Raw genomic sequence first — 26361 nt, forward strand, 5'->3', positions numbered from 1 at the left:
CAGCTTTAAGCAAGACAGAGGAGCACATGCAGCCACCCAGTCTGCGAGAAGAGAGRGGGCCCTGTGACCAACCTGACCGACGCGTCTGGTTATCGGACAGCAGCACAAGGCTCCCCAACCCGCCTCAGCCCGGGAGCTCTCCTGCTACCGTGAAGGCAACTGATAAAACTGACACAGAACTGAGAGCAGAGGGAGCGGGAAGAGCAACGGTTCCCACAGAGCACTTATCACCACTTAAATAACCTGCTCCCAATGAAGCCATGAGAACTCCGAGGTTCTTCCGACAAAAACCAGAAGCAGAGACGCAAGTGGAAAATGTTGAGAAATGGCATCTCCAGACAACAGCAATCCACAGACCCAGTCACAGGGTTTTGTTTTTGTTCTTTTTAGTTCTGCAGTACAGAAATTATACAACTTGTCTGTGAAAATCTTAGAGCTCCCCGTTTCAATTCTGGTACTAGTATCATATATTTGTTTTTAATTTGTTTTAATAGGAACTAAAAATTCAGAAGTTTTATAAGTCTTCAGTGCCCTGCTATATGAATATTCAGGGCTAAAAACATTTTGCATGTAGTTAGCCAAATACATTTGTAGTATGTAAAAAATTCACATAAGCAACAAAAACAGCTATAAAGTAGTTTAAATTTAAATCCATGCACAATTTTAAGGTGGATTTTTACTGAGCAGCCTTTGAGAATATACTGCAGCCTAAGTTAACACTTTCTTTTTTTTTTTTTGGCAAATACTTTCTAATGCTTCATTTAAAATACCCCAAATATGCAATTATTAAAGCTGCATTCACTAGTTACATAACTACATTTTAAAAGGTGGTATTATTCAGCCTCTCCCTCCCAAAAGATACTTGAAGGCACTAGTATACGAACTATTTGCCTGCACCGTGTAAGAGAGCCAAGAGGCTCTACATAGTGTCTGAAACTTCTGTTTCTTCTCCGCACTCTTGAAGAGCTTCGGGCACCTTATCCTGCCCCGAGCTCTATGAACAAACAAAAAACAAATCCCAAAGCAAATATCCAGTTCGAGTCCTGTGGGAACCTCCCTCGCTGAGCCTCAACTTGGACTGAACTGTCACGGCCAAGTTATAAACCCCTGAAAATAGGGGAGGAAGGGAGAAAACCCAAAACCGACAGAATCCTAACTATAGGAGCACCGTTTGTGCCACTATAATAAGAACTGAGGTAACAGCAGTGAGTTGTTTCTAGCTTGCTAGGTTACACAGACTTTCAAATCAAATATTACCTCAACGTTAAAAAAACCCAAACCAAAAAACCTCACAACAAAGCAGACCCCACAAAACAGAAGAAAAATTAAGACAAGCTAGTGAGATAGGCGTTATTCAAGGAGCTTTTTATAACTGACTTCTGCTTTTTAAATTAATATAAAGGAATCAGTTTCTGGTTGTACTATTGTTTAATGTAGAAACGAAGCATCACAAAAAAAGACCTGTTGTGCTTTTTGGCATTTTCCGCTGACCCCTGCAAACTGTACAAGAAGTTGTGTTCTCCAGAAACATAAAATTGAACTGGATTGTAATACAAAACTATCAGCCGGTATAAACAAGTTACTGCCTCAATTATTAGAATAAGCCCATTCAAAAAGGAAAAGATGGCTGCAGCAAATACTTAAGCATTTCTAGTTTTTGCTTGTGGCATTGACATTAATATCCGTAGAAGCTTACTAGTTAAAGACATGCCATCGCAACTGCTAAAGAACGTTCACTTCCTAGTTCTGTATCTATTACATGAATATAATTTTGCACTGATCATACATCTAAATGAAACAGTTCTACTGTAAAAGTGAATGCAGGGGCAGAAATATTAAATTAAAGCCACTGGTCCAAAACTTTTTCTAGCAGGCTGGTCCACTTCGGGTTTTCCTGGTCCTGTTTTGAAGATTAGCACTCTTGGTTGGTACCAAAGAAAACTAAGATTGCTGGTCTACYGGATCTTCTATCACTTACAGATGAACACTGGTCCAGTTCAGGAGTTTAAAAACAACATACGGTGATTACTTGCTTAGCAATCTATTGTGGTTCACAGAGTATGTTGCTTTCCAAAGTGGTTCTGTGCCACTTTTCTTCATAAGGCAGCAGCCAAGGCTAGGGCATTCTCCCTTTTCTTAAATGTTTGTGGTGAACTCTGCTACAATGCATACAGTAGAAAGACCTTCCTTGCRTAACTTCTTACAGGACAGCACGTATTCTTTCTATTTGTCAGAAGAAAGCTCTCGATGAAACCTTCCATTCATAACAAGCAAGCAACTCTTTTGGACTCAAACGGTTTTATTTAATGTTTTCTTGCAGACTTCCTGCAAAGTAGCTTCTTTTGAAAGGAGAGAAAGAGAGAACGGGCTTGCCGGAATACCAAGTTCAAAATCTGAGCCGAGCTAAACATGCCATACACATGCTGATAAGAATTTAACACACATTCATCCGTATGGGCACTCTTCAGCAGACTGGACCAGTGTTTCAATGCAAATTCCAGCCCCCAGAGAACTACATGGTTTAGATTTCACAGTATGACTTTCCCCTGTAATCTGGGGAAAAACAAAACAAAACAAAAAACCCTTAACTGGTTAATTGACCAAGTTCCTTAGCTACTCTGTCCATCAACGTTCTGAGACATGAGAAAAGACTGGACCACTTCTTCAGTGGACTGAGGGCTGGTGCTTACGTCCTCCAGGGCATCTGTAACCGAGAACTGCCGATCCCGCAACCGGTTCCAATTGGCCAAAATATTGTGGTACTCAAAAACTTTCTCATAATTGCCAATGGAATTGTACAGTTTAATGAGACCTCTGTAATCATATTCAAGTCCACTGTATCCTTCACCAAAAAGCTTCTTTCCTAAAGAAATCCAAAAGACATCAGAATGAAAAGCTAATCCACTCAAAACATTGAACTTTTTCTCATACCATTTTATGTGTGCAGTTAGCACAGCCATCACCTTTTTGTACTGGAGAATAATAATAATAACAATAAAAATAATAATAAAAAGACCATAGGAACAACACACAAGTTTTCTGGATCAATTTATGTCAGCCTTTTCCTTCATTTTCACATAGCATCTACCAGTGTCATAAACAGGACAACTATGTCCTAATTTCAGTCCAAGCTCAGATTTAAGCACTGGTGCTGGTTTTCCTTTCCTTGCTTTCCAATTACATATTTTACTGTAATAAATCATATATGCAAACTGTACAAACCAAGATTGCCTTAAAACTGAGCCACAGCATTGCCCAGRGATGCATTTAATTTGCTTTGATAGGCTCACTGTTAGTGACAAATGTTCAAGAAAATTTTTTGACTATAAGGCTGACAGACACAACAATTTATTTCAAAAGGCAATTACACCCTGAACTTAAGGCCCAGATAGTTGTTACACTTTGGAGTTCTAACACCCAAGCTTTTAATAATTCATTTTTTTCCCCCTCAATCTTTTGAAGGGTCAGAGTGAGCAGATTCTGATGAAGCACTAAAAATAACACAGTTCTAGAATTCAAGCCCTAGCAGAATTTTCAAGAAAAATAATTATCTTTAGAATCAACCCGCATGCAAATAAACATGTTGCATTTAACTAAGTGATTTATTAAAAGCCTTTAGTTTCCTGCAATGTCAGGACAGCAACACAGCATGTATTTTAAGTACCACTTACCAATAGCTATGGATCTCAAATAAAGCTTCTCAGCATTTTCATATTGATTCATATCGTAGTTATATAGAGAAGCTAGATGTCCCACTGACAGGGCAACCTCATAGTCCTCTTGACCCAGAAGCTGCTCCTTAATCTGAATTGCTTTGATGTGCATTTCTTCTGCTTCCTGTAAGAAACAAGTTCATACGGGTCAGYCACAGACATCATCATGCCATAAAAAGTAGCAAGTTAGAAAAATGTAAGATTTCAGGAAAAGTAACTATGCAGTGGCTAAGTAGTCCACAGCATTTTATAAAATAAACAATAATATAGTAGGAAAAGCAAAAACAGGTTTCCCCAARTTCTTACTCACATTTACAATACATAATCCTACCTTAAACTTTCTCATGGACTGATACAGTCTCCCAAGGTTGCCATAGTGTTTTGCTGTCTGTACGTTAAATTCCCCAAATGCTTTCTTAGCTAACTGGAGTGAGGACAGATGCAAGTCATGAGCTTCTTGAAGTAATCTCTGCTCAGTTTCCTTGTTGTGACAGTCTATTGCAATCTCCTCCAGGATAAGTGCTGAATACAGGACAGGAAGAAAAAACACTTTACTATGTTCTAAACGCAGAGAGATGTTAACTGTAGGCAGCGGAAAGCCATCTACCTAAGGCCTCTTGGAAGAGGCCTGACCAGGCTTTCTTTCCAAGAGCTTGTAGAAAGGTATGACCAGATATCTAATTACCAACACTTTCATATTWAATATTTTTACCTCTTCTTTTCCTCCTTTATTCAAAAAAGTTTCCAACTAACTTTAAATTTTTCTTTATATTTTACAAGAAGCGTTGACAAAAAACATTGAAGACTAGAATGTATTCTCGTGTGAGCTGTTTGACACAGAAATAAAAAAAGTTACATTATCTCTGCTAGGAACATAACATATCTGAATGACTGATGTCCAACAATAAAATATTAAAATGTCTCAGCAATAAAGCACACTACCTTTAACCCTCTTTGAAGACGCCAAGAGAAGATGGTCTTCTGGGAGAATGTGAGTTATAATGCCAATAGCACGTTCAGCATGGAATCTGAAAGAGTTCAAGTGTACAYGTGAGGATTTAAATTATCAGCAAATAAGCAAATGCACTTCAATTCTAATAGGAAAATTTACATTAAATAAGAAGTGTTCTTAAAGAACTATATTAGTTGCCAGTCTCTCAAACAATAGTACTCACAGTGCATTGTCAAATTTTCCAGAGCTGTACTGGTGAACATAAGAAGAATAAGCCAAGTCTTCGTGAGCTGTGGCTACATGTATGTTTTTACCTCCAAATACTGACTGCCGGATATCAAGAGCTGTCTGAAAGTGTTAAAAGCAAACAATTTTATCAATACAGAAAACAAGCTAGAGAACTCCACCCCTGGAGAGAAGGAAAAAAAAAACACCACTCTTACTATTATAAATGAAAGCAAACAAACCCCACCCTACTGGTTAGTCCCTATCTTCAGAATACTTACAAGCCATAAATGCATAAAAGCTACTTTAGAATCAGGGAAGAAAATCAATCAAGCCTCAAATATTTTTAAGCCACAAGCTTTGCAGCAATTAAAGTCAACTACTGATTAACTTGAGTAAGTAGCAAGTTAAAATAGAAATAGTTGATATACTACCAATATGAGAAATTGAAGACATTTAGCCTTACTGCATACCTGGTAGATCGCAACAGATTGACATATATTGTCTACGTTGAGCAAGTAGAATCCATAGTCTAGTAGTGTATCAGAATATTTGGGGTGTTTGGCTCCGAAATGCTCCCTGTTGAAACAGACTTCCATTACAATTTGAGGCAAGTTACACTTAAACTTAAGAAGAAATTTYGGGGAGTGCTACTTACCGGGCAAGATATACTGCATGTTTTATCAGCTGTTCAGCCTTTTTAAACTCACGTTTTACAACACAAGCCTAAATGGGAAAATAAAGGTTTGTATTCAAATGTGCCCCCACCAGATATTGGCCCAAATACGAAGTATTATTATGTTCTGAAATTAAGAGTAATGGTTAWTCTAAAGGACTCTTCAATTATTCAAGGGAAAGGCTCAGAGGTGCTGTATGTCATYAACTAAAGGTAGAGCACTTGACCTAGTCTAGCTCAAAGAGGGGAACAGACAACCTCCATACAGAACATTAACTTTATTAGGATGGTCCTTCCAGTAGCTGTAACTCCCTTTTGGGAGACGAAAAAAACAAACCAAAACCACTAGCACAAGACAGAGGTGGACCAAACAGACAAATAGGAAGCATAAGGGTCATTAAAAAGCGGCTTATCCAAGAGTTCTGGAAGCATTTCCTAGGCTCACTTATTCTTGATAGTAATTTTGTTACAAAATAAAGACTTCAGACTCACCTTTGAAGCTTGCCGTAAAACATCCACTACTACTTTTACAGGCAGACCAACTGTGATCTCCTTCATAGCTTCTATACACCATTTATAAGCCTTTGGAACAAAGAGTTACCCACAAAATTAAAGTTAAAACTTCACTGTGTTGCAATATTAACAAAAATACTACCTGGCTACCTTACAACTCCTAYTGGGCAGTACAGCTTCCTGGCCAGTATATTTAGGAGCTAAATGAAAACTACAGCTCACACAGCAGTTATAATGCAGCCTCAGTTTATACAGAACAGCTACAAGAACGCTATTTCTGTTCTGCTTTTCATTTTTAAAAGAGKTTAAAATTTAAAACCTACTTTTAAAAAATCTATCTTCTGAAATATTTTAGAGATAATAAAAAACACTATCCATCTATATTGAACAAGATTTAGAAATGACGCAAGTACTGTTACATGTTTAACTCCAATCAGCAAGTAAATACAAGTCAATAATCAAGTACTCCTCTGGTAGTGTCACAGAGGTACCAATAGAAAGATCAGGAATACAATCTAGAAAGTTGCACTGAATAATGAGAGAGTCATGAAACCTCCCAGCAAATTTCATCACCGGTTTCCTGAAGAAAAACAAAACCAAACTAATGCTACTCACCTCATCGTAGTGACTTTTGGCAAAAAGCAGTGCGCACAGCTCCCCGTAGAGTGCTGCTTTGTTTGCTTGCTGACCGTGTTTTGCAAGCTTGTCCATGTAAGACTGAGCTAGTTTAAATGTTTCTTCTCCCAAGTGATATTTACAGTTCCCATTTCGAACATGCAGCAACCTTAGAAACACATAAGGAGAGCAATTTTGGCTTCCAGAGTCTATTTAAAACAAAAGATGCACGCGTGTGCACGTGTGTCTTGCCCCTCCAGAAAATGTGCTATTAGACAATGAATATAGATCAATAAACACCAGGAAAACCTTTGCAAATCAGTAGGACAACACAAGAGAGGAGGAGAAAGGTACAGAGTGAAGCAGAAGTTACAATGAAAACAAGGACTAAATATTTGAAACTGTAACCTAATGCACACCACTTAATCCCTTTTGTGATACTTCATGAAACATACTCAAAAAAAGAGGGAGCAAAAGGAACAATGAGTTTGACTGAATAGTTCTCTAAACCAAAATTTCTGTTATCATTTCAGCAGAGATTTTGAAATTGCTGTAGTTACGTTTCCTGCAGCTGCAAGAAAAAACRGCTAAATCTGTTGTAAACATAGTCTCTAATGCAGCTTCTTCCTATATCTTCTCATCATGAACACCTCAAATATTAACATGAAAAGAAATCAAGCTCACACTTTCACAAGAGTGGTGTGGCAGTCGAACACACAGATGTAAACTAGCCCTGYAAAAACAGCAAACAAGGCCTTTAAGAAAGAAACAAGCCAAACACACCAGCTTTCCAACAACCAGATTCAAGAATAGAAAGAAAAATGACGACCATTTTTTCTGTGGAAAAACTGGGCAGAAAGAAATGTGATTGAGAACTGAATRTGATGCAGAAATGCTAAAGATTGAAATCTTGGTTGCAGGCAAAAAACAACATCGAACTTTCAAGTAATAAGAGACAGGAATATTAAAGATGCTACAGAGATCAAGCAATCAGTTATTGCTTCCCAGGAGAGGGAAGCACTATTCTGACTAGGGCATTCTCTTKGGAGCTGCTACGCAGCATGAAAAATACTCAGTCTAAGTCACAAGGAACAATGTAAACTAATAGGAATAGTACTGCAAGTTAGATAAGCACTTGGAAAAGATAATACCCAACATCTGGATGCTTCAGATGTTTATTGAAAACAAAGGAAAAAAACCCACCAAGCTAAACCTAACACAATCCTCYATGCAAGTTGAAATTTTGTTATTTGATTTTAAGTAATCCCTTATTAAGCCAAAGAAATTCTGAAAGATAAAGTCAAGAGCTAGAATAAAGGCCTCAGGACATTTATGCTAATCACTGTGCATGCTCTTTGATGTCTGCAATACTAGCCTTTCAGGGGTAGCTTTTTCTTTTTCTTTCAAAATAAATTAATTCCATAAAAGCATATAAATATACCAACCACACATTGCACATCACCTCAGGAAGACTAAAAACAGAACATATACACAAGAAAAAGATAGTGTTGCAGAGAAARAAATCTCAGAATTTTACATTCTCTTGTACATTCCTATAATTTATTAATACTAGTGCTACAAAGAAAATACAAGCTATCTTAAAAAAACATGAAATTGTCTTTCCTCTTTTTTAAACTGCAACCTATTAATAATACCTGTGAAAAGACTAAATTTTTAAGTTTCAGTCAGAACCTCTGTGCTGTGTTCAGGTTACTTCTGTTTCTATTGTTTTTRATTAAAAAGAATAGCTTCAAGCCTAGCAAAATTCACTAGATTTGTCAGTCTTAAATACTGACTGCAACTAATATCCATTTTGAAACAAAGCTTCCTTTTCTCCTTACCACCATAATGCTAATACTCATCTTGTATTAAGAAGATTGTCTTTAGCTATAGTAGGACTAACACCCAGAAAACTTGGGAGTTGATTTCAGTGCATGAGTGATTCTTAGGATGCAGCACATACAGCTGGTATAAGGTAACTAAGGGAAGAAACACAGGAAGAMACATATGCTCACATTACAAACAGAAATTTGATCTTCAAAGTGTAAATACCTTGCCACATTAGCTATTATTTCTCCTTTCATTACCTGTACTAAAATGATCTTTCAGTTTCTATAGTTTTGGCTTTTTTTTTTTTTTATTCTTTACTTCTTACAGCATTTCTATGTATTTATTTGCCTATTAACAGTTACATATGTTTGAAAAGCTAAGACAAAAACCARATCTTAAGAATCCCTGCATGCTTACCAACTATTAACTTTCTTGCAGCCTCTGTACTCTAGTTTAGAAATGTGATTTTGAGACTGCCTTATTTTCAAAATCTGGACTTAAATTTTGTTCACTTAAAATTCCATTTCCAACACAAACGCAATGGTAAGAACAGGATATTCTGCTGCAGAGATTAGAGGATCAAAACAAAAAGTTTATCTTACTGCCTTGTGACTTTGAAGCTGAGAAAATTACTGCTCTCCCCACAAAAGGGTTTCAGAATTTACATATTTAGCACTTGTGAAAGTGYTCCACATTCCTTCCACTTAATATGTTTCCAACTGAACTACACTGTCATTTGACTGTCTATGAGATGCCTGACTGTACAGTAGTGTCTCCTCGTTCACACTACTGCCTGGAGGGATTCGATATTATATGCAGGCCATCAGCTCTCATTACAGGAACAATGGGCGTCTCTGCACAGGCAGAATTAACAGCTACAGCTCAGGGGAGCTCACTCCAACTTTTTTTTTTTTTCCCCTCTCCTTAGCACAAAATGGAAGTATTCTTTCCACAACTTAGGGGCTGTAATATTCCTGCCCAAAGAAAAAGTTTACCTAGGGCTAAAACCATTTATTTTCCCCTATATTTGGGGAAGAAGAGGGAGTTGATCTTTTAAGGTAATTTTTTCTCGCCAGACAAACCAATACAACATGGAAATTCTCTTTAGACCAGTAAGAAGGCAAACATCATCGTCTCACTAAATAAAGATGCTATTTGTCTCCATAATYCACCAATAGATTCAGATCATCCTCTTGCAGAGAAAAACTAGATGGCAATTCCTAAATTCATTCCCCATAAAAGCTAAAGAAATAGCAACCTTATTCACAAGAAGTAAGAGATAACAGTAAGTTTGCAGGTGACCCTAACAATCCCAGCACTAAGCTGGGAAGAAACAAAGCATGAGAACATAATATGACAGAAGCCAGGGAAAAAATCCTTTATTAGTTATTTTCTTATTTATGGCAGGAAAGTGAGTGGCAGCCGACAGAGCAGTAGCTGTTGCCATGGCCCTCTGGTTGGCACATAAGGSAAGTAGCTTTTGGCAAAGGCCAGTTGATTTTCCTATTTGTCCAACCATAAAAAGCAGTTCAAAAGCATTTGCAGCAATTTTCCAAGATAAGTTTTGCCCTCTGTTCAAATAAATACTTGATGTACTTGGTCATTTATTAGCACAGATTAAAACAAGCAAATCATATTTTAATTATGCCCACTAATACTGGGGTGCTCAAGCACACACTTGCAGCACGCAAAGGGCAGTTGCAGCACTACCAGCAGAATCTACTCGGGTACCTGCTGCAGACTGTCAGTGCAACCCTCGTGTGGATACACAGCTGCAACATTAACAGCTTCGATAGCTCAGCAAAGAAGTCATGCACAAGCCTGATTCGACAAATCTCTCCTTATCTGGGAAAAGCTTATTCCTTAGGCCTTACAATAAGCACATCTTTGGTTTTTGAACTGTTTCCTTGTCTTCTATTGATGGAGCTTCCCAAACCTTCTGGCACTTTGGCTGACCAAATTCTCCCACCTTCTAAAGATCAGATTTTCATAGATGAAGTTGTGGCATTTTCAAAGAGTTTAAATACTGCATCAGTTCAGCTTTCCTAGGTTGTAGGATAGGTGATTTTAAAAAGCACCGTTTTGTTGTTAGCTTTCGATCATAAAATCTAGTTCCTGTTCTTCAAACACAATARGGATATTACACAAGATCAATTGGCTGCAGCAGGTATAAAAGTCAAAAACAAAAAACAGATTCCAAGTTGTGGATCTTTGAAGGTGTCCACAAGAAGTGGACATCTGAACATTTACCTACGTAGCTCAGCAAAGAGCAAGAGAACTCTTTGAGTCTGGTTTCAGGAAAAGTATGCTTTCCCTTTCTGTTGCAGTTCTGCACACCTGTATCATTTGCAAACATATTTGGACTCAGCAAGACTGCTTTTATTAAATGTCATCTCAGCAAACCTCAACACATGACACCTCTTCAAGTGCAAAAAGCCTTGAAGGCAGCGATACTGGATCACCTTCACCGTCTAGCACCTACTGCACTGTAGAGAAGGCAAAATTTTCACACTGTGCTGACAATTTACAAGCAAGAAATCCAAAAAACTTGTAAAAGGAAACACTTAGGATCTTCAGCAATAGCCAGGAAAGTTCTCTGGTGCCCCTGAATACTGAGACATGCATTAATCAGTATTTCACATCAGGATGTATGGGAATCACCAGGCAGCTCACCTTACACAGCATTCTACTGCGCGAAACCAGTGGAGTATTTCATCATGAAGGGTGCATAACTGAAGGCAGGAAAGAAAGACCTTCTCAGCATCACTATACCATCCTGCATCTGATAGGAAGCCGCCTGGAAATCCAAGAACAGAATTTTGAGCAGMAATATACTATTTTAAGAGAACAGCAACTTACTCAAAGCTTTTGAAAGGAGCACTTATCTGACATTTCACTGCAAATAAAGATAAAAGAACAGGAATATGTGAATTCACTATGTCCTATGCTAAAACACAGAAAGTCATTGTCAAGCAACTTGAAGAGGGGAGAACAAAAAAAAAAAAAAAACACAACAAAAAAGAGGCTTGCACAAAAAAGTGTAATACTTAATAGTCTCTCATTCCCAGTTACCTAAAACAAAGCCAATCTGGATTGCTTTTTCTTTTACAGCAGAATCGGATTCTGCTATGTATGAGCACCGTCTACTGAACGAATAGGCCAATACAGAAGCAACTTTAACTCCATGGTCCATCAAAGCTTGAAAACAATGATGAAGCAGATGTCTGAAAAATAGAAAAAAGATATTAAAAAAGGTTATATATAAAAATTTTAAAACATTCCTATCAGTTGACTCAAGTACCATGAATTCAAGCAAGCAGTGAATCAGAAAGAACTCCAAATCTCTCCCAAACCAAAACCAGATGAATACAAGCGTAACTGTCAAACTCAAGGCTAATGGATTTCAGTTGCTAAACCTTCCAACACATAAGTGACTGTACACATAGTTCTTTACAAGCACATCCTCCAGTGGAAGCAAAAGGCAAACAATGCACACATTATTATAAGTGGAACACAACATTGTCAGTTAAAATGTTAGGAGAAAAAGCATCAGGTTTAGCCTTATCCTACAACTCCCAAAGACGCAGCAGATAAACGAGTAGGGAGGTACCCATTAAGGGCAGGAATGCTAAAACTTGAAACTACCAAGGAAAAGTCTAAGGGAACCAAGTACCTTGGCATATTTATCTATAAAATTTCAAAACTCTAACTCAAAGGAGTAAGAGTTGAAATGAGAATTATGAATATGTTAAAATACTTACCTTTTATCTAAAGCTCGCAGCACCTTAGCAAAAACTTCTAGTTCACAAAATTCACTACCCAGCTGGCATAAGCGGCCCTGTTGGTAGAGCTGGAAAAAAAAATTAAATAAATGCATTTAAAAACTTGATACTAACAAACCCAAACAATTTCCCCCMCACACACAAACACACACACACCAACACCCACAGTTAAATATCTGCATTAGCTCTGACCCCATTAACACTTGAGCTTGCAAGAGCAATTCCTGCTTGAGCAAATGCGAAAACTCAGATGAATTTGTTTGTACATTTATTAAAAGCAATAGCTAGTTTCGTGCCCAGAGTGATTTGTATCTGCAGTTAAGCAAATATATTACATCATTTGGTTTGCTCACAAAAAGAAATGGTGGAGAGTCCTGAATGCAAAACACAGCTAAGCTGCAGAACTCTGCCACGTGATAGCATAAATTCAAAGACAATAGATAAAAAATATATGTCAAAAAAGTCCATTATGGCATATTAAATCTTGACCTTGGAGCTGYATCTTGAAGTCTGACAAGGTACAACATCAGATTACGTGGAACACAAGACTGTTTTAGACACCTATTTTATTTCAGGTGTTTTGTTTTATGTGTTTAAAAGAAACAAGCCCTTGTCAATAGTGCTTTCCAGATTGTATTTTTCTCTCTCAAAGCAAGATCACCATTATAAACTCCAGTGGAACAGAGACATTGTTTCCAAAGGAAAATGGACACTGTGGATGCTGTTTTTTCCCTCTTGCGAGGTAGTAGCTCCCTGGGGAGCAACCAGCAGGATGTGGTGCCTCTCACAGGGAGTTRAAGCCATTCAAACACAGTGGCCAGGATCAGCATTTTCATAGCAGCAGTAAGACATACTGTGCTACCTGAGCAGGTTTTACAGCTATGAGCAACTTCCAAATTAGAAGTGTGACTATCGTTTTTTAAAAACGAAGAAAAACASTAAGTGAGGGCCAAGAGAGGAAAGCGTTATTTGCTTAAGGAAATGCTTAAGGATAAAAAAAATCCCTTTAATGAAAACTTCAATAAAATATTCTTCTCAAGAGTCTCAAATAGATCTCAAATTGATAGTCTCAAATTGATAAGAATTGCAACACACATCTTGCATCTTTTTCTCTTCCTTATCTGACTCGCAGGAGTTGGACCAAGTGAGATTCAAAACCAAGCATGCAAGAACTTCCTTTCTGTACAGATTTTTTTTTGTTCAATTGCTCTTATAAAAGCACATGACACTGATTTTACATCACAGTAGGTTTATTATTTTAAAGAGAGAATCTAAAAGAAATCTTCCAAAATACTTTGACCTAATAATGTCAACTGCAAGAAAAGAATGCTCTGATTTTAGTCATCTACTTTACCAGAAAAAGAAAAAAATGAAGCCCTTTAAAGCACGAAGCAAGTCTGCATACATAGTTATTCTTCAGATAAAATGGTGCCTTGTCCCTGCACTTCAAAAGATCAAAAATTTCTTCTGAAGTTATATCCTCCCTGATAGCAAAAGAACAGCCAGTCCACTTTCTTTTAAAATTGGAAAAAAAAAACACCCTATTGTTATGCTAACTGCTCTCATTTTCTTCAACAGAACTGCCTAAAGACAATAATTTTAGAAGTCCCAAGATATTTTCTGGAAGGAGGAAAAAAAAAGCAAAAAAAAAAAACACACAACATACCACAAACACCCAAAACCTAGTATTAACCGACGAGTTAACCTGTGAAAGAAACTACAGCATATACTCATATTACCAGCAGTTAAATCAGAAGTACTATCATATAAGCAATATTTAAATATTCAATTAAGTACATTAATACTTTCCCTTATCTTGCAGAACTACTGTGATACTAGTTTACCAAATACTACCTGTAAGAAGACATTTCAGAATTAATGTTACTTACRAAGTTAAACTTGCTTTCTAAGTATCCACTGTTACATGACATTTTTAAATTGCTAATGAATCTTCAGTGCTAATGAGTGTCCGTGTATGGGGGGGAACAACAACAAAACACAGAAMTAAGGCAACACCCCTCAATAGAAAAATATAGACATACTGATTTTAATATAGAAATAATTAAGAACCCTGTAGAACTTGATTCAAGGCCTYACAGACCTGGCTGAAATCTGCAAATCTGTCTTTCTATTTCAGAGGTAAACACTTGCCCCATTCTAGCATGCAAAAAATCTACTTCCCCCCACACTGGTATAACCAGAAATACCGAATCCTTTGGATATTTACCRCACTATTCACCCCTTCCCTCCACATCCTGGCAGACAATTTTATGGAAACAGCACCACTTAAAGTCTCTTGAAACTGTTGTAGCTGTTACAGCAAGATTTTTCAAACAATCAGACATGGAAATAGTGAGTAGATGTCAAACCATGAAGCAATTCCAGGAGATTCAGTAACGTTCATTTGTTCATTGAGAAGCAGTTGCAAGTACTTAAGAAATGGTTCTTGTTAAAGTTCCAGAGAGACAAAATTCCTGACCACAAGCATTGCTACATAACATGAAAAACAAAACAGAACAGCGATTCAAGAAAAACATCCCCTGACTAGAATGGTGGAGGTCTGGACTTCTGAAGTGACAGTCGCTTCTTAGGAATAAATGAATACAATATTGTAAGTTGGTGTCTAAAAGGTAAGTTCAGTGGAGATTTTTAATGCTATAGAAAACCGAGTATGAGCCTAGGATATTACTTACAGCTTATATGTTACTGAAACACTAGTTCTGGCCCTGAACACATGAATCAAAGTATAATCTTAATACAGTGGCTTATGTTGGGTCTCTCCATGAGTGAAATACTGTGTTCAATTTAGAAAGGTCTGTATATTTCATTAACAAAAGCACTACTTGGGGGGGTGGRTGTGTGTGTGTGTGGGGGGGTGTATACAGCTGTGACCACAATCTCCTTTCTCTGCTTAAGAGGGCGGGGAAAGGAATTCTCAAGAGTAAATGCATAGAACCAAGCCCTTGATGAATGACACATTAGAGAGAAAAATAAGAGACCTTATTAATGAATGGTATCAAAATATTAAAACAAAATCCTATTCCATCCTTCCCCACATTAACAAGTTTAGAAAGTAATTCAATGAAATATATAATATATTTTTTTTTCCTAAATGCATCTCAAAACCATCTGCTAAGTTTCTGAAGAAGCGCTAATTTTTCTTGGGTTGTATCAGAAATGATTTAGGGCATAAAATAAGTCAATTCCATAGCTAAACTTACTTGAAAATATATTTACAGTTACAAGAAGGTCCTCAAGCTAAAAATAAACGAACAACAACAAAACAAACTTACTGAATAAGCCTATTTTCACTAACTTTTGAAGCCTACTTCTTCAGACACATAGCAGCACGCTTCTCCATGCCTCACTGAACTTCCCTTCTCAACATTAATAGCAACTGCAGAAACCAATGCCTTTTTAACTGCACCTACAGAGCATCCAGTACAGGGGATACAAAAATCTGAACTCTATGCAGCCTGGAAACAAATAGAGAAAACTCTTTTCTTAGAGATGTTAGGTATCTCACCTCTACCGATGGTATGAGCAAAAATCCCATAAAACATGACCTGCTAATTCTGGATTTTTGCATCCCTCAAGAAACACTGCTTGTTTATGACCTTATTCATTTTCCTCTGGCCAGAAAACCTCAAAACCAAAGAGCAACTACACTGCCTATCACAGGTAGCTTACTCCTTCCTCCCTTGTCAAGTACTGAGGGGTGAGAGGCCTTGGGACAAGACAAATTTATTCTAATTTCAGGGAAAAGATGCCTTTAAAGACTCTTGATCAGTAAAAACAATCTGCACTGCAGAGAATATTGTATTGMTTGTTGTGAATAGTGTCAGCAAATTTCTGCTATTCATTTTGCTTTGTTAATAGAATAACTAGTTGTGATACAAGAGCTTTAGTCATGCTTATTTTGGGGGGGGATTAGCAGAATACAGTGAGGACACACAACATTGTGACTACACCAACTGTATAAACTTTGTAATCTAAATTCAGAGCCTGGTATTTGGATTCATATCATATTGTAAAATTTATCTAACATTCATCTAAGAAGGCATGATTATAGAATGAGTTTTGCTTTTGCCTAAAAATTGTAAATGTTTCCCTCTCCCTCCCCTCAAAGAACAAAGTTCACACAGAGCAATTACTAAAGGTTATAGTTCAGCACTGACTGATTGAAGCAGATTAATGTCATCTCCAGTTGCTTCTGTGCCTAGTGATTCCATAAGAAACTCTTCAAAGAACAGTGGAGCCAGGAGACTTTAAAGAAAAAAAATACAATGTAAGAAAGAAAAGAGTCACAATCCAGAAAAGATGTTCCAAGAGCAGCATAAACACTGGCTGAAACTCCATGTTATCCAGTACAAACCCAAGGATTACACTCATTAGCCTCCTGCTGTATGTGAAGCTCAACATTAAAAGTAACAAAGAAGCATCCTATCAAATGCAGAAGATAACTGAAGACATTTACATATTTCTTAGAACAATCATAAAATCTGGAAATTTCAGGATATCTGTACCAGTGTCACCTCTTATTTTCCTAATGTTTGCCAGGAAAACTCAAATGATGCTTGAAAATAACACATTACTGGACAGGTTTGTTTTACCATAGTCATGATTAATCAAAGCTAAAAGAGGTAATATCAAGAATTGTTTAGAAATGCTAAATAAAKAAGTATAAATATTCTTATCTAACTTATCTAGTTCTGTCACTTTTGTAAAGAACAYATTTCTTACCAAATCCACAAGAAGTAACATGCTGTGACTAACAGTACCAGGTGGGATTCCAACCTGAAGACTGAATGCACATGTTTATAAAACACACCCTAAAAGTTAACAAATCTAGACTCTGCAGAACTAAAAATGATTGGATTCAGTAAGGAATGGTAAATAAAGGCAACATACTATAAGAACAGAGCCAAACACTGGTATAGAGGGTACCCCAAGACTTTCTACTAGCTCTTTCCTCCCTTTTAACCAAAGGGTTATTGTTATGAAAAGGTGGCTATTTCCACTGCTCTGATAGTACCTTATCCTACCTACATCATCTCCATCCTTGTGGACAGGCTGGTACATCTGTTACCTACGGCTGAAACAACATTAAACTCCAGTACTCATACTGATTGATATATTAAAAAAAAAAAAAAAAGAAAAAAATCAACTAAACCCAACAAATATTCATACTATATATCAAAATAAATTTGCCCAATGCTTTGGCAATATGTGTGTTAGTTTCTCCAGTATCACGCTCTGAATAACACCTGGATAACAGGGCATTATTTGCAAGCTAGATATGAGAAAAGCGCAGTATTTTTATTCCTTTTAATAATCACAGAAAGAAAGTCTCCATCTTCTTTAAAATTCCAGGGAGAGCACATTCATACGAATCCTCCATCACATACCACCTTTCCTCAGCCATATTTCAAGATAGGTACTATTCTGTATGATRCTAACAGCTGACAACCTCTCAGTACAGCAACAGCAGCAATAAATACGTAGTCAGAACAAAGAGTCAGAGGTCTTCCGGCGGGTCTTCCTTTCAAGACTGTTAGTGACTTTGGAATTTCTATTTCTCCTTGAAAGAGCTTTACTGTCAGTACGTAACTATTATAAGCATCATTTCAGGCGGGCGACCTAGTATCTGCATCATTTTGAAAAATCCTTGTAATTATTTTTAGAATCAAAACAGTAAAATAAGCACCAGCACAATATAAATCTCTCATGTCCCAGACAACATCTCTGGGCAATCCTTTTTCCAACGTGATTCACCCGCGTTAGCTATATTGCTTTAGCTATCCAGATACTGAAATCAAGAACTAGCTACTGAGCGTTGTGTATATTAAAGATGCAAGCACCATCCCAGAAGATCTGCCATCTGAATACGACTGTTTAAGGTATTCATAGCAGGCAGACATCTCTGACTGTGGTATTCCATTTATTAAGGCCTGCATAGAGGGAGGTTTTTTTTAAGAATATAGCTGCATCTTACATACCTCAGATTCTCAAAGTTGATTTTTGTTATGGAGCACAGAAATAACAGGAAAGCCAATACCAATTATCATCRTCAACAAAAGTTAAAGCAGCTAAAAATTACCACAATAGAAACATTATTCTTGAAGATAGATACTCTGCATATTTGTTATCATCACCCAAAACAATGTATCACTGCACACAAGCAGAAGAAACAGATTAGAAAAGTCTCAAGTCTTTAGCCTTTCTTCAGAAGATATAGGTGGTTCCTCTTTATATTACAGAAAGGCTTGGAATTAAGCTGATTCAATGCAACCCTTGAAATGCAAGTCAATCATCTCTTAATATCATTCATGGATGAGTTTAAATACTTTGTGTACAATATATATCTTGGCATTTCTTTCATTAGAAGAGCTCTCTTGTAATGCTTGTAAAGAAGTSCAGGAGCAGGACACTTATCTGAATAAGTATCAAGACAGAAAGAGCCAGAGAAGTCTCCTTGTCAACCACCATGCCACTTAATAKTTAAGGTATATTCACATACACCATTAGTGTCACACTCAAAGATTATCTAAAAACTGCCATATTCCAACTGTGTCACCTGCGAGCACGCTCACGTGCRGCAGGGAGGATTTTCCACGTTTCCCAGCACACAAGGCAGGCTATGTCTAGCACACAGGAGAAGGACTTGTCTCTTTCAACTTAGGAGGTGCAATTTCCCTGACTCTAGTGAAATGTTATTCCTGTATCACTGCACTAATATTGCATTCACACCCGAGGGCCAATACCTCTRGGGCATAGAGATTGACCTGACCAATATTTTATGCAGCACATCCTATATTTTTAGGTATTTTCTGATGGGGGAAAGGCTATCTTTTTTGTTATTTGTTTGTTTGTTTTGGGCTTTTCTGTATTTTTTTCTTTTTTTGCCCCCTTTCACATACTGTTTCCTTCCCAATGAATGCTCATTTTCATCTGCCGGATTCAGCGGACAATGGAAATTAATGGACCGTCACAGMGTCCCTTTAAACTCGGAGCATTTTAAAGGGGGGGCAGCAGAAGGCAAACATCACAGAGCGCCTTCAACATAACGGGCAGCATCATCTGTAGAGCCTCGGCTCTCCTCGTGCAGACCCCCCGAAAGGCACAAGGGCAAACTCGGTGCCTTCTACCGTGGACATCAGCCCTTCCAGCGGCACGGCGAAAATAAATAAATAAGCAGAATAAACRGGAAACCACCCTCCCTGCACGGTTAGCGGGGTCGCAGCCTGCGCTGCCGCCGCCGAGGAGGCTCCTCCGCGCTGCCCTCGAAGGACGGCGCCCTCCGGCAGCCCCCGGCCGCAGGGCCCCGAGCGGGCCCCGCTCGCGGCCTCCCCAGAGCCCCCCGAACCGCCGGGGCCTCGCGCTGCCCCGAGCCGCCGCGAGGCCTCCTCGGCCGCGGCCGCCTCACGCGGGGCCCGGAGGAGCGGCCTGGGGCTCCGCCGCCGCTTCGCCCTCCATCCCCGGGCAGGCCCGGCCCGCCGCCGCCTCGCCGTACCTTGTAGTAGACGTCGAACTGGATGTTCTCGGGCAGCGAGCGGATGTCGCGGCGCCGCGCCCGCCCGTAGCTGTCCACCACGGCCGAGATCGCCGTGTTATAGAGCGTCTCGGGCACCCACTCCAGCTCCACCGCCGCCATCTTGGGTGTGCGGAGCCGCCTTCCCTTCCCTTCCCTCCCCCGCGGCCGCTCCCGCCCGCGCGCGCCCCGCCCCCGTGCGCGCCCGCGCAGGGGGCCGCTCCGCGCACGGATGCGTGTTAATAGAGGGGGGGGGCGCGGGGGGAGGAAAGGGAAAAACAGCAGGGAATGAGGAATTATGAGGCTCTATCGCGGGAGGGGCTGAGAGGAAATGGCGCGCGGAGGGAGGTGGTCGCTGCTGTCGCGACAGGGCGGGCGGTGTCGCGATAGCGCGGGGGATATCGCGACAGGGCTGCTCCGCGTGCGCGTGGGGGTGTGTGTGTACGTGTCAACCCCCCGGTCACGCGCAGAGCCCCCCGCGCGTGGCCACGTGACCGCGGCGGCGTCGCCCCCCGCGCGGCGGCAGCCTGAGGTGAGCGCCGCTGCCGCCCCTCTCCTTCGCTAACCCTGAGGGGGCGAAACGGGTTAAAAAAGCCGTTTCCTGAGGTAAATAGTTATGCGGGAACGGGGCTGTGTCCCGCCCGCGTCTCCCTGGTTTCACGCGGCTGCTCCGCCGCCGTTTTCTCGCGGCTGGGGGTAGTTTGGCTGAAGTGATGGGGGTGGTTTGGGCTCAAACGAGCTCCCAYCCGTGATTTCTTAGCACCCCTGCTGCTTGGGGCCAGGTGTTGAAAACACCCTGGGTCAACATGACTCATCCTGATTGCTCTGACACGTGGCCTGAAGAAAACTTTTATCCCGAGCTACGTATTCCACTTTTATCAGGTGTTTTTTCTTGTTGGGGTTTGTTTTTGTCACAACCATGGGTTAAACACGTGCACTCTTAGACTTGTAACTATTACTAGGCGATATTTTTTTTCCTCTGTCAAGTTTTATTTGGATGAGCTTAGCTAATTTAAGGCTGCTGTTATCATTTACAGCTTTGTTTTGTTTTAAAATCTATAGGAGGCAGCCTGTTTTGCTGGGGACAGCTTTTAATAATATTAAAGGTGTTGTGTCTGTATGTCAGGACAAAGATATCATGGAATGGGAAGGAGTTGGGGTGAARCCATGGAAGATTCTTTTATTGATGAGTTTGATTTTGTATTTTCCAAGATTGAACACATGTGTCTGTTTTCTTTCTTCTCCCCCCCCCCTCGTTTTCACTTGAGGCAAAACAGCTGGTTTGTGTTGGCAATTAGCCCCCACCCAGAGACAGAGCCTATTTACCTCAGTTATTTACTACAGAGCTAGTTTGGAAAGTTGAAGAGTTGGAGGCCTATCAGGAGGGGGCAAGTAAGGGCAGCTCTGTGTTGTACAAAGGAAAGAATATTGATAAAACTAGGAAACTGGTAATTCTCAAATATTCTGTTGTCTTTTTTTCCTTTTGCTTTAAAATAAATCATTAATTGGATTTCTCAGAATACAAGCAAAATAATTATCTTTAAGGGAAATATGTTTTTTAAGACAATGYTGTGGCAGTGGACCTCAGCTTTTTGGAAAGCTGCTGTGCCTTGAAAAACTAACCAGAAGTCACCTTGCCCATTTTTTTAGTAGACCAAAGACTAGTGTGAATTTTGAAGGGGAAGTAATAAACATTTCTATGAAAGGAAGACATGGTAAAAACCTTCTCTGGAATCTATTATTGCATGCTCTGTGCATGATTCATTCTGATAGAGCCTGAAGAGTACTCTTTATGGCTAAAGTGATTCAATCCCTAAGTAGAAATAAAATTAAGATATGTCAGCTTTTGTTATTTATTAGTTCTGTGTGCTTTAATATCTTATATATATGGAGCAACTCAGCAGCCTTCTATTGTAAGTGCACGTTTTGTTCTTAAAAGCATTCTTATTAGAGACTTGGTGTAGTCCTTAATTTAATCTATCTGTTTAATGTTGCATTAGTAGATATCTATTTAAAGGAATATATAGTTAGTAGTCTACCACTTATAAAAGTCTGTTATCTTAAATGGTTAATTTTCCAAATACTTTTAGACTTAGAAGATATCTTCTTATTTTAGAGATTAATCCTTCATACTATACTACTAACTTATTAGCAACAGGTCGCCATTCAAAGATGACCTCTTCACATTCATAAATTATTTTAGTGCAATTGCTCATTAATAGTWGCAGATGTTAGAAACCTTTTCTGATTCCAGTACTTGTTGGCAGAGGTACTGATGTACTTTTTTTTTTTTTATCTTTGTTGATATCTTTTTCCTTTCTTTTGTCTTTTAATATGTATCTATGTGCATATAGGGAAACGTTTAAAAGGCATTTACAAATACTGTCTGCGTCTGAAAGCAAAATGATTATGTATGGTGTTTAGGCAAAAGCATTCAGCCTGTCTTCTGTAATCTTAGCTTTTGAAGATGCATCTGGGTATCTGAATTACTCGCATGTAAAGCATATGGAGTACAATGGGTCTATACATCTGTGTGTCATTGTAATGGGTATAGGATATAGACAAGCCTAATAATGGATAAATGTATATATTAAAAAAAAAAAATCTAATCATAGGCTTCTATTATGGAAATTGTCCTTGGAGATCAAACGAGCTCTTGATTGTCAAAGTTTCCTCTGTTGAATAAGTTCATATAGAAGAGATTTTACATCTTCAAAGAAAGACGGTTGGGTAATTTCAATAAGAATGTTTTCCTGGACCACATTACAAAAATCTCCCCAGAACCCTTAAGAAAAACTCCAACCAGTTATAGGTAYCAAATTAATCCCGAATAGCAGTGAATTGCAAAATTTCACCTCTGCTAGTGAACATTTCCAAGCCTGTATCTGACACCATAGTTTCGGGACTAAAAGTTCATTTTGCCTGCAAKTGTTGCTTCTGCTTTATGGGCTCTAACCTCTAACAATTTTTGACTGATTAGTAATCTGGAAACTGAAAACTTGTTTTGGGGAGTTTTGTTTGTATGCAGATTTAGGTTTTAACAAAATTAGGAGCTGAACTTTTGTTAGAGTCAAGAAGCAACAGAATTGGTTTTGACTTTTTTTTTTTAATAAATAGGGTTAATTTTAGATTAGCCTAAGCCCAATCTTTGTTTCACCTGACTCTTTTTTTATCTGAAATTAGTTAGAAAGCATTCACATAACAAGCATTATTGGATGATAAATATATATGCTAATTTTTGTCAGAAAGGTTATATCTAGTATTTTGAGGTGCTTTTGTTGACCCAGGGAGGAACTGAGATGGGATATCTCTCTACAGATGCTCTGCCTTTGACATGACAATTTCAAATTGTTTTGTAAATATCCTGTACACTGAGGTTTAAATGCAAGCTTGTACTTTTGTGTATGGCTCTATTTTTTAATTACTGTAACTGGACATACTTAGTGGAAAAATCAGTTTCTAAGAACACAACAACAAAAAAAAAAAAACTGTTGAATTTCCCTGCAATATGCTTATTTTGAAGTGGGAAGGAAGTGAACTGACATGGATAACATATGAACCTTCTCCTTGATGTGGATATTAAAGGAACCTTGAAAATAGTTTATGGGCAAGTTGTTGGAGGCTTCTAATTTTAAATTCCTAACAGGAAATCATTAAACTGTAGAGAAGCCAACATAACAGACTGTTGCTCTAAAACAAGGGCTTAATGGAGAGCATTCACATGAACTTGTCAGACTTTTTAATGCTGGTACTTCTTTCATGTTTACTGCAACACAGATAAATACATTTTAATTTTTGTGTTTTTCATCTACATGAGTTCTGCACTAACATTTTGGAAGAACTGTTACAGCAATGTTGCTGTGGACATACCTTAGGGAACATGAGAAAAAATTACTGTGTTCCAAAGGGCTGCAGCTTGATACTCCAAAGGGTGGTCAGGGCCTGCACTCCATTGGCCCTCAAAAATACAGATACCGTTCAGCTGATTTTCTCTCTATATGAGTCTTGTGTGCTTTATCTGAGACTATTGTGCTAAGACAATGACACATTCCATGTAGGCTATAAGAGGAATAATAACCTTTGGTCACTATCAGATGGGCTTTCTTAGCGGCAGAAGGAAGGAGAAGGTTTACAGTGTGGCTCTGAGCAATAAGTCAGGAGGACAGTCCAAGGGGCTTTACAAATGGGGGAGGCTTTAGAAATATACTCTGCCAAAATCAGGTGAACAGCATTGTTTTCTTGAGTTCACTGATAAATTTTAATCAATGAGAGTTATGAGCATTTTTATCTAAGCTACTAGTAATTTTGTGTTTTTCATCTGTCAGGCAAAGTAATTGTGGTTTATGCGAAGTACAGTTTTGCATAACTTTAAGTAAAACATGCTAATAGAAAAGAGGTCATCTGGCACTGGCTTGTGAAGCAGAATTAGGGTTTCCTCGTAGGTACCTGCATCAGTTCTTTGTCTGATATAGCTGAGGGAAAGGAATAAATACTGAAGTTAAAAATCTAGTACTTGTATGAACCTTCTTGCTGTATGAGCCAGTCCTATTGAGAAAGTAACTTTTTTTTTCCAAAACAGAGCTGGTTAACTTTAGCATAAACCTATTCCAGAATTACTCAAACTATACTAAAACAAAAAAGTCAACRTTTAGCCACAAGAGAACTTCTGCTGATTTAAATTTGAGATGATTTTTGAGTAAGTTGAACTAGGCCAAACAATAAAAATCCATGTGCGGACATTCAGCAATGGATTTATTTCATTTTTTACCTAAATTGGTTAGCCAGAATGAGACTAAGCTGCCATCAAGATCAAGTAAGCATCCAATTATAATAGTTTAGAAACACTGTACGTTAAACACTTGCAACTCTTCTCATATAGAATGGCTTTTAATTTTGATAAGCTCCTTACCCTTACTTCTGAATCTCATGTCTGTGAAATTGCTGAGGGAAGCAGGAGGAGTTTCTGCTGAGCATTTGATACCTTTATACATAAAATTAAGGAAAACACTCCCCATATTTATGTATTGGAGAGATATGCATGGAAAATGCTAAATTGCCTTTGAATTGTTGCCTCTTCCTCTGATCTTGAAGTCTGGAAACTGCTGTGGTACTCTCTGTCAAACTTCATTAAAAGACTTTCTTTCTGCATCCTTGCAATTTTTGCCTACCTGTTCATATTTCTGCAAGTGCCTGGGTTAGTTGAATCCAATTTTCTTGTGAGCTAAAGGAATTCTAGAGGGAATTAGCAAGCAAGAGTGTTCTGCTTGCTGGATGATTAGCTGCAGTTGTGTGCCAGGTGAATCTTAAAACACTGTATTTTTGGAAGTGTAACTGTTGCATGCAAAAACATCTTTAATCTTTTGTAACTTGATTGAACCCATGCTTGTATCTGCCACTACTATATGTTACTATTATCTTCATTGTAGAAGTTAGGGACTTCAGTTGTGCTTGTCATAGAGCAGATGGGACAACCTTGTTCTGTCCTTTTCTCTGTTGTTTGAAGTGAGTTGCGTTGTTTTCTGGCTACATTGTAGGAACCAAAAGGCTGCAGATGAACCCTTTTCACCCCTCTGTGCACCCTGATGTCACCCGTGGCGGATCTGTTGCAGACTTGGCAATGGCTGGGGTGTGCTTTGTACGTGTCATTAGTTGGAAGGGAAATAGATGTTGAAGGTTGCCTTTTTTTTTTTCTTTTTCTTTCTTTCTTTTTTATCTTTTTTTTTTTTTTTGATTGTGTAAAGTTCAAATTAGTCTTGGTGTCCTTCATGCATCTCTGTGAAGTGTCTGTTTTGTTGTCTGTGTCTACAAAAATCCGTCTGCCTACAAAATCCGTCTGAAGCCTAACAGGTAGATTTTGAAGGCAGGATTTCTCCATCCTGTGCTTGGCCGTAGATGTGGCTGTAGATCTGCTGGTGTCTCTGGGTGTAAAACAGGAAGGAGCAGTTATCTCCCTGGAGCCACGCGGGTTAATTCATCCACATTGGCAGCTGGATATCACATCCCCACGTGCACTGGAACCCCAGAGCTCGGTAGAAGCGCTTCCTTTCGAGGGCTTGTTGCCTTCAGCGCGGCCGAGGGGCGGCAATGCGAAGCGCTGGAGCTGTTTCGGTGGCAGCAGGAGTTACTCCGGGGATGGAGTACCTGCTGAGCTGCGGGAGCGCGGCGGGGCTGAAGGCGGCCGGGCAGCGGCGCCGCGCGGAGGGCTGCGCCGGCGGCGGGCGGCAGGGGGCGCCGCAGTGCGCGCGGCCGCCCCTTCCGCCGCGGCAGGGGGCGCTGCGGCGCGGAACGCGGCGCGCCCGCCGTTCGCAGCGGCGATTGTGGGCGCGGAGCGGCGCGGAGCGGCGCGGCGGACATGCCCGAGCGGCCGCGCCGCCGGCACCCACAATAGCGGCGGGAGGGCGGGCGGGCGAGCGCCATCGCGGCCGCCGCTGCTGCCTCTCCGCCCTCCTCCTCCTCGCCCCCCATGGAGGGGCCGTACGCGCTGGGGGTGAGCGTGTTCTCCGACCAGGGCGGCAGGAAATACA

The 26361-nt window shown here is 39.4% G+C and overlaps 2 protein-coding genes across 3 annotated transcripts in view; one reads left to right on the forward strand and one right to left on the reverse strand.

Annotated features, from left to right (window-relative positions):
- Positions 1–270: 270 nt before the first annotated feature.
- APPBP2 (amyloid beta precursor protein binding protein 2) lies at positions 271–19978 on the reverse strand. Its single transcript, XM_026047724.1, has 13 exons — positions 19820–19978; positions 12286–12374; positions 11597–11748; positions 11198–11321; positions 6695–6863; positions 6059–6148; positions 5549–5616; positions 5364–5469; positions 4889–5013; positions 4656–4741; positions 4045–4235; positions 3672–3837; positions 271–2863 (listed from the first exon to the last, which is right to left on the reverse strand). The coding sequence occupies exons 1-13, from the start codon at positions 19958–19960 to the stop codon at positions 2610–2612; spliced, it is 1761 nt and encodes a 586-aa protein (XP_025903509.1). The 5' UTR covers positions 19961–19978; the 3' UTR covers positions 271–2609.
- Positions 19979–21470: 1492 nt separating this feature from the next.
- PPM1D (protein phosphatase, Mg2+/Mn2+ dependent 1D) overlaps positions 21471–26361 on the forward strand; it is a 29030-nt gene continuing 24139 nt past the window's right edge. Inside the window, exon 1 of one of the 2 annotated variants that reach the window (XM_026047863.1) lies at positions 21471–21750. In XM_026047863.1, coding sequence (XP_025903648.1) covers positions 21630–21750 — 121 coding nt within the window. In that variant the 5' untranslated portion in view covers positions 21471–21629. Of the gene's footprint in view, positions 21751–26281 lie in introns of those variants that run through there. The other variant, XM_026047862.1, reaches the window with a different exon arrangement.

Source organism: Nothoprocta perdicaria, unplaced genomic scaffold (assembly GCF_003342845.1).
Source record: "Nothoprocta perdicaria isolate Ctin4 unplaced genomic scaffold, notPer1 scaffold_50, whole genome shotgun sequence".
Classification (NCBI taxonomy): domain Eukaryota; kingdom Metazoa; phylum Chordata; class Aves; order Tinamiformes; family Tinamidae; genus Nothoprocta; species Nothoprocta perdicaria.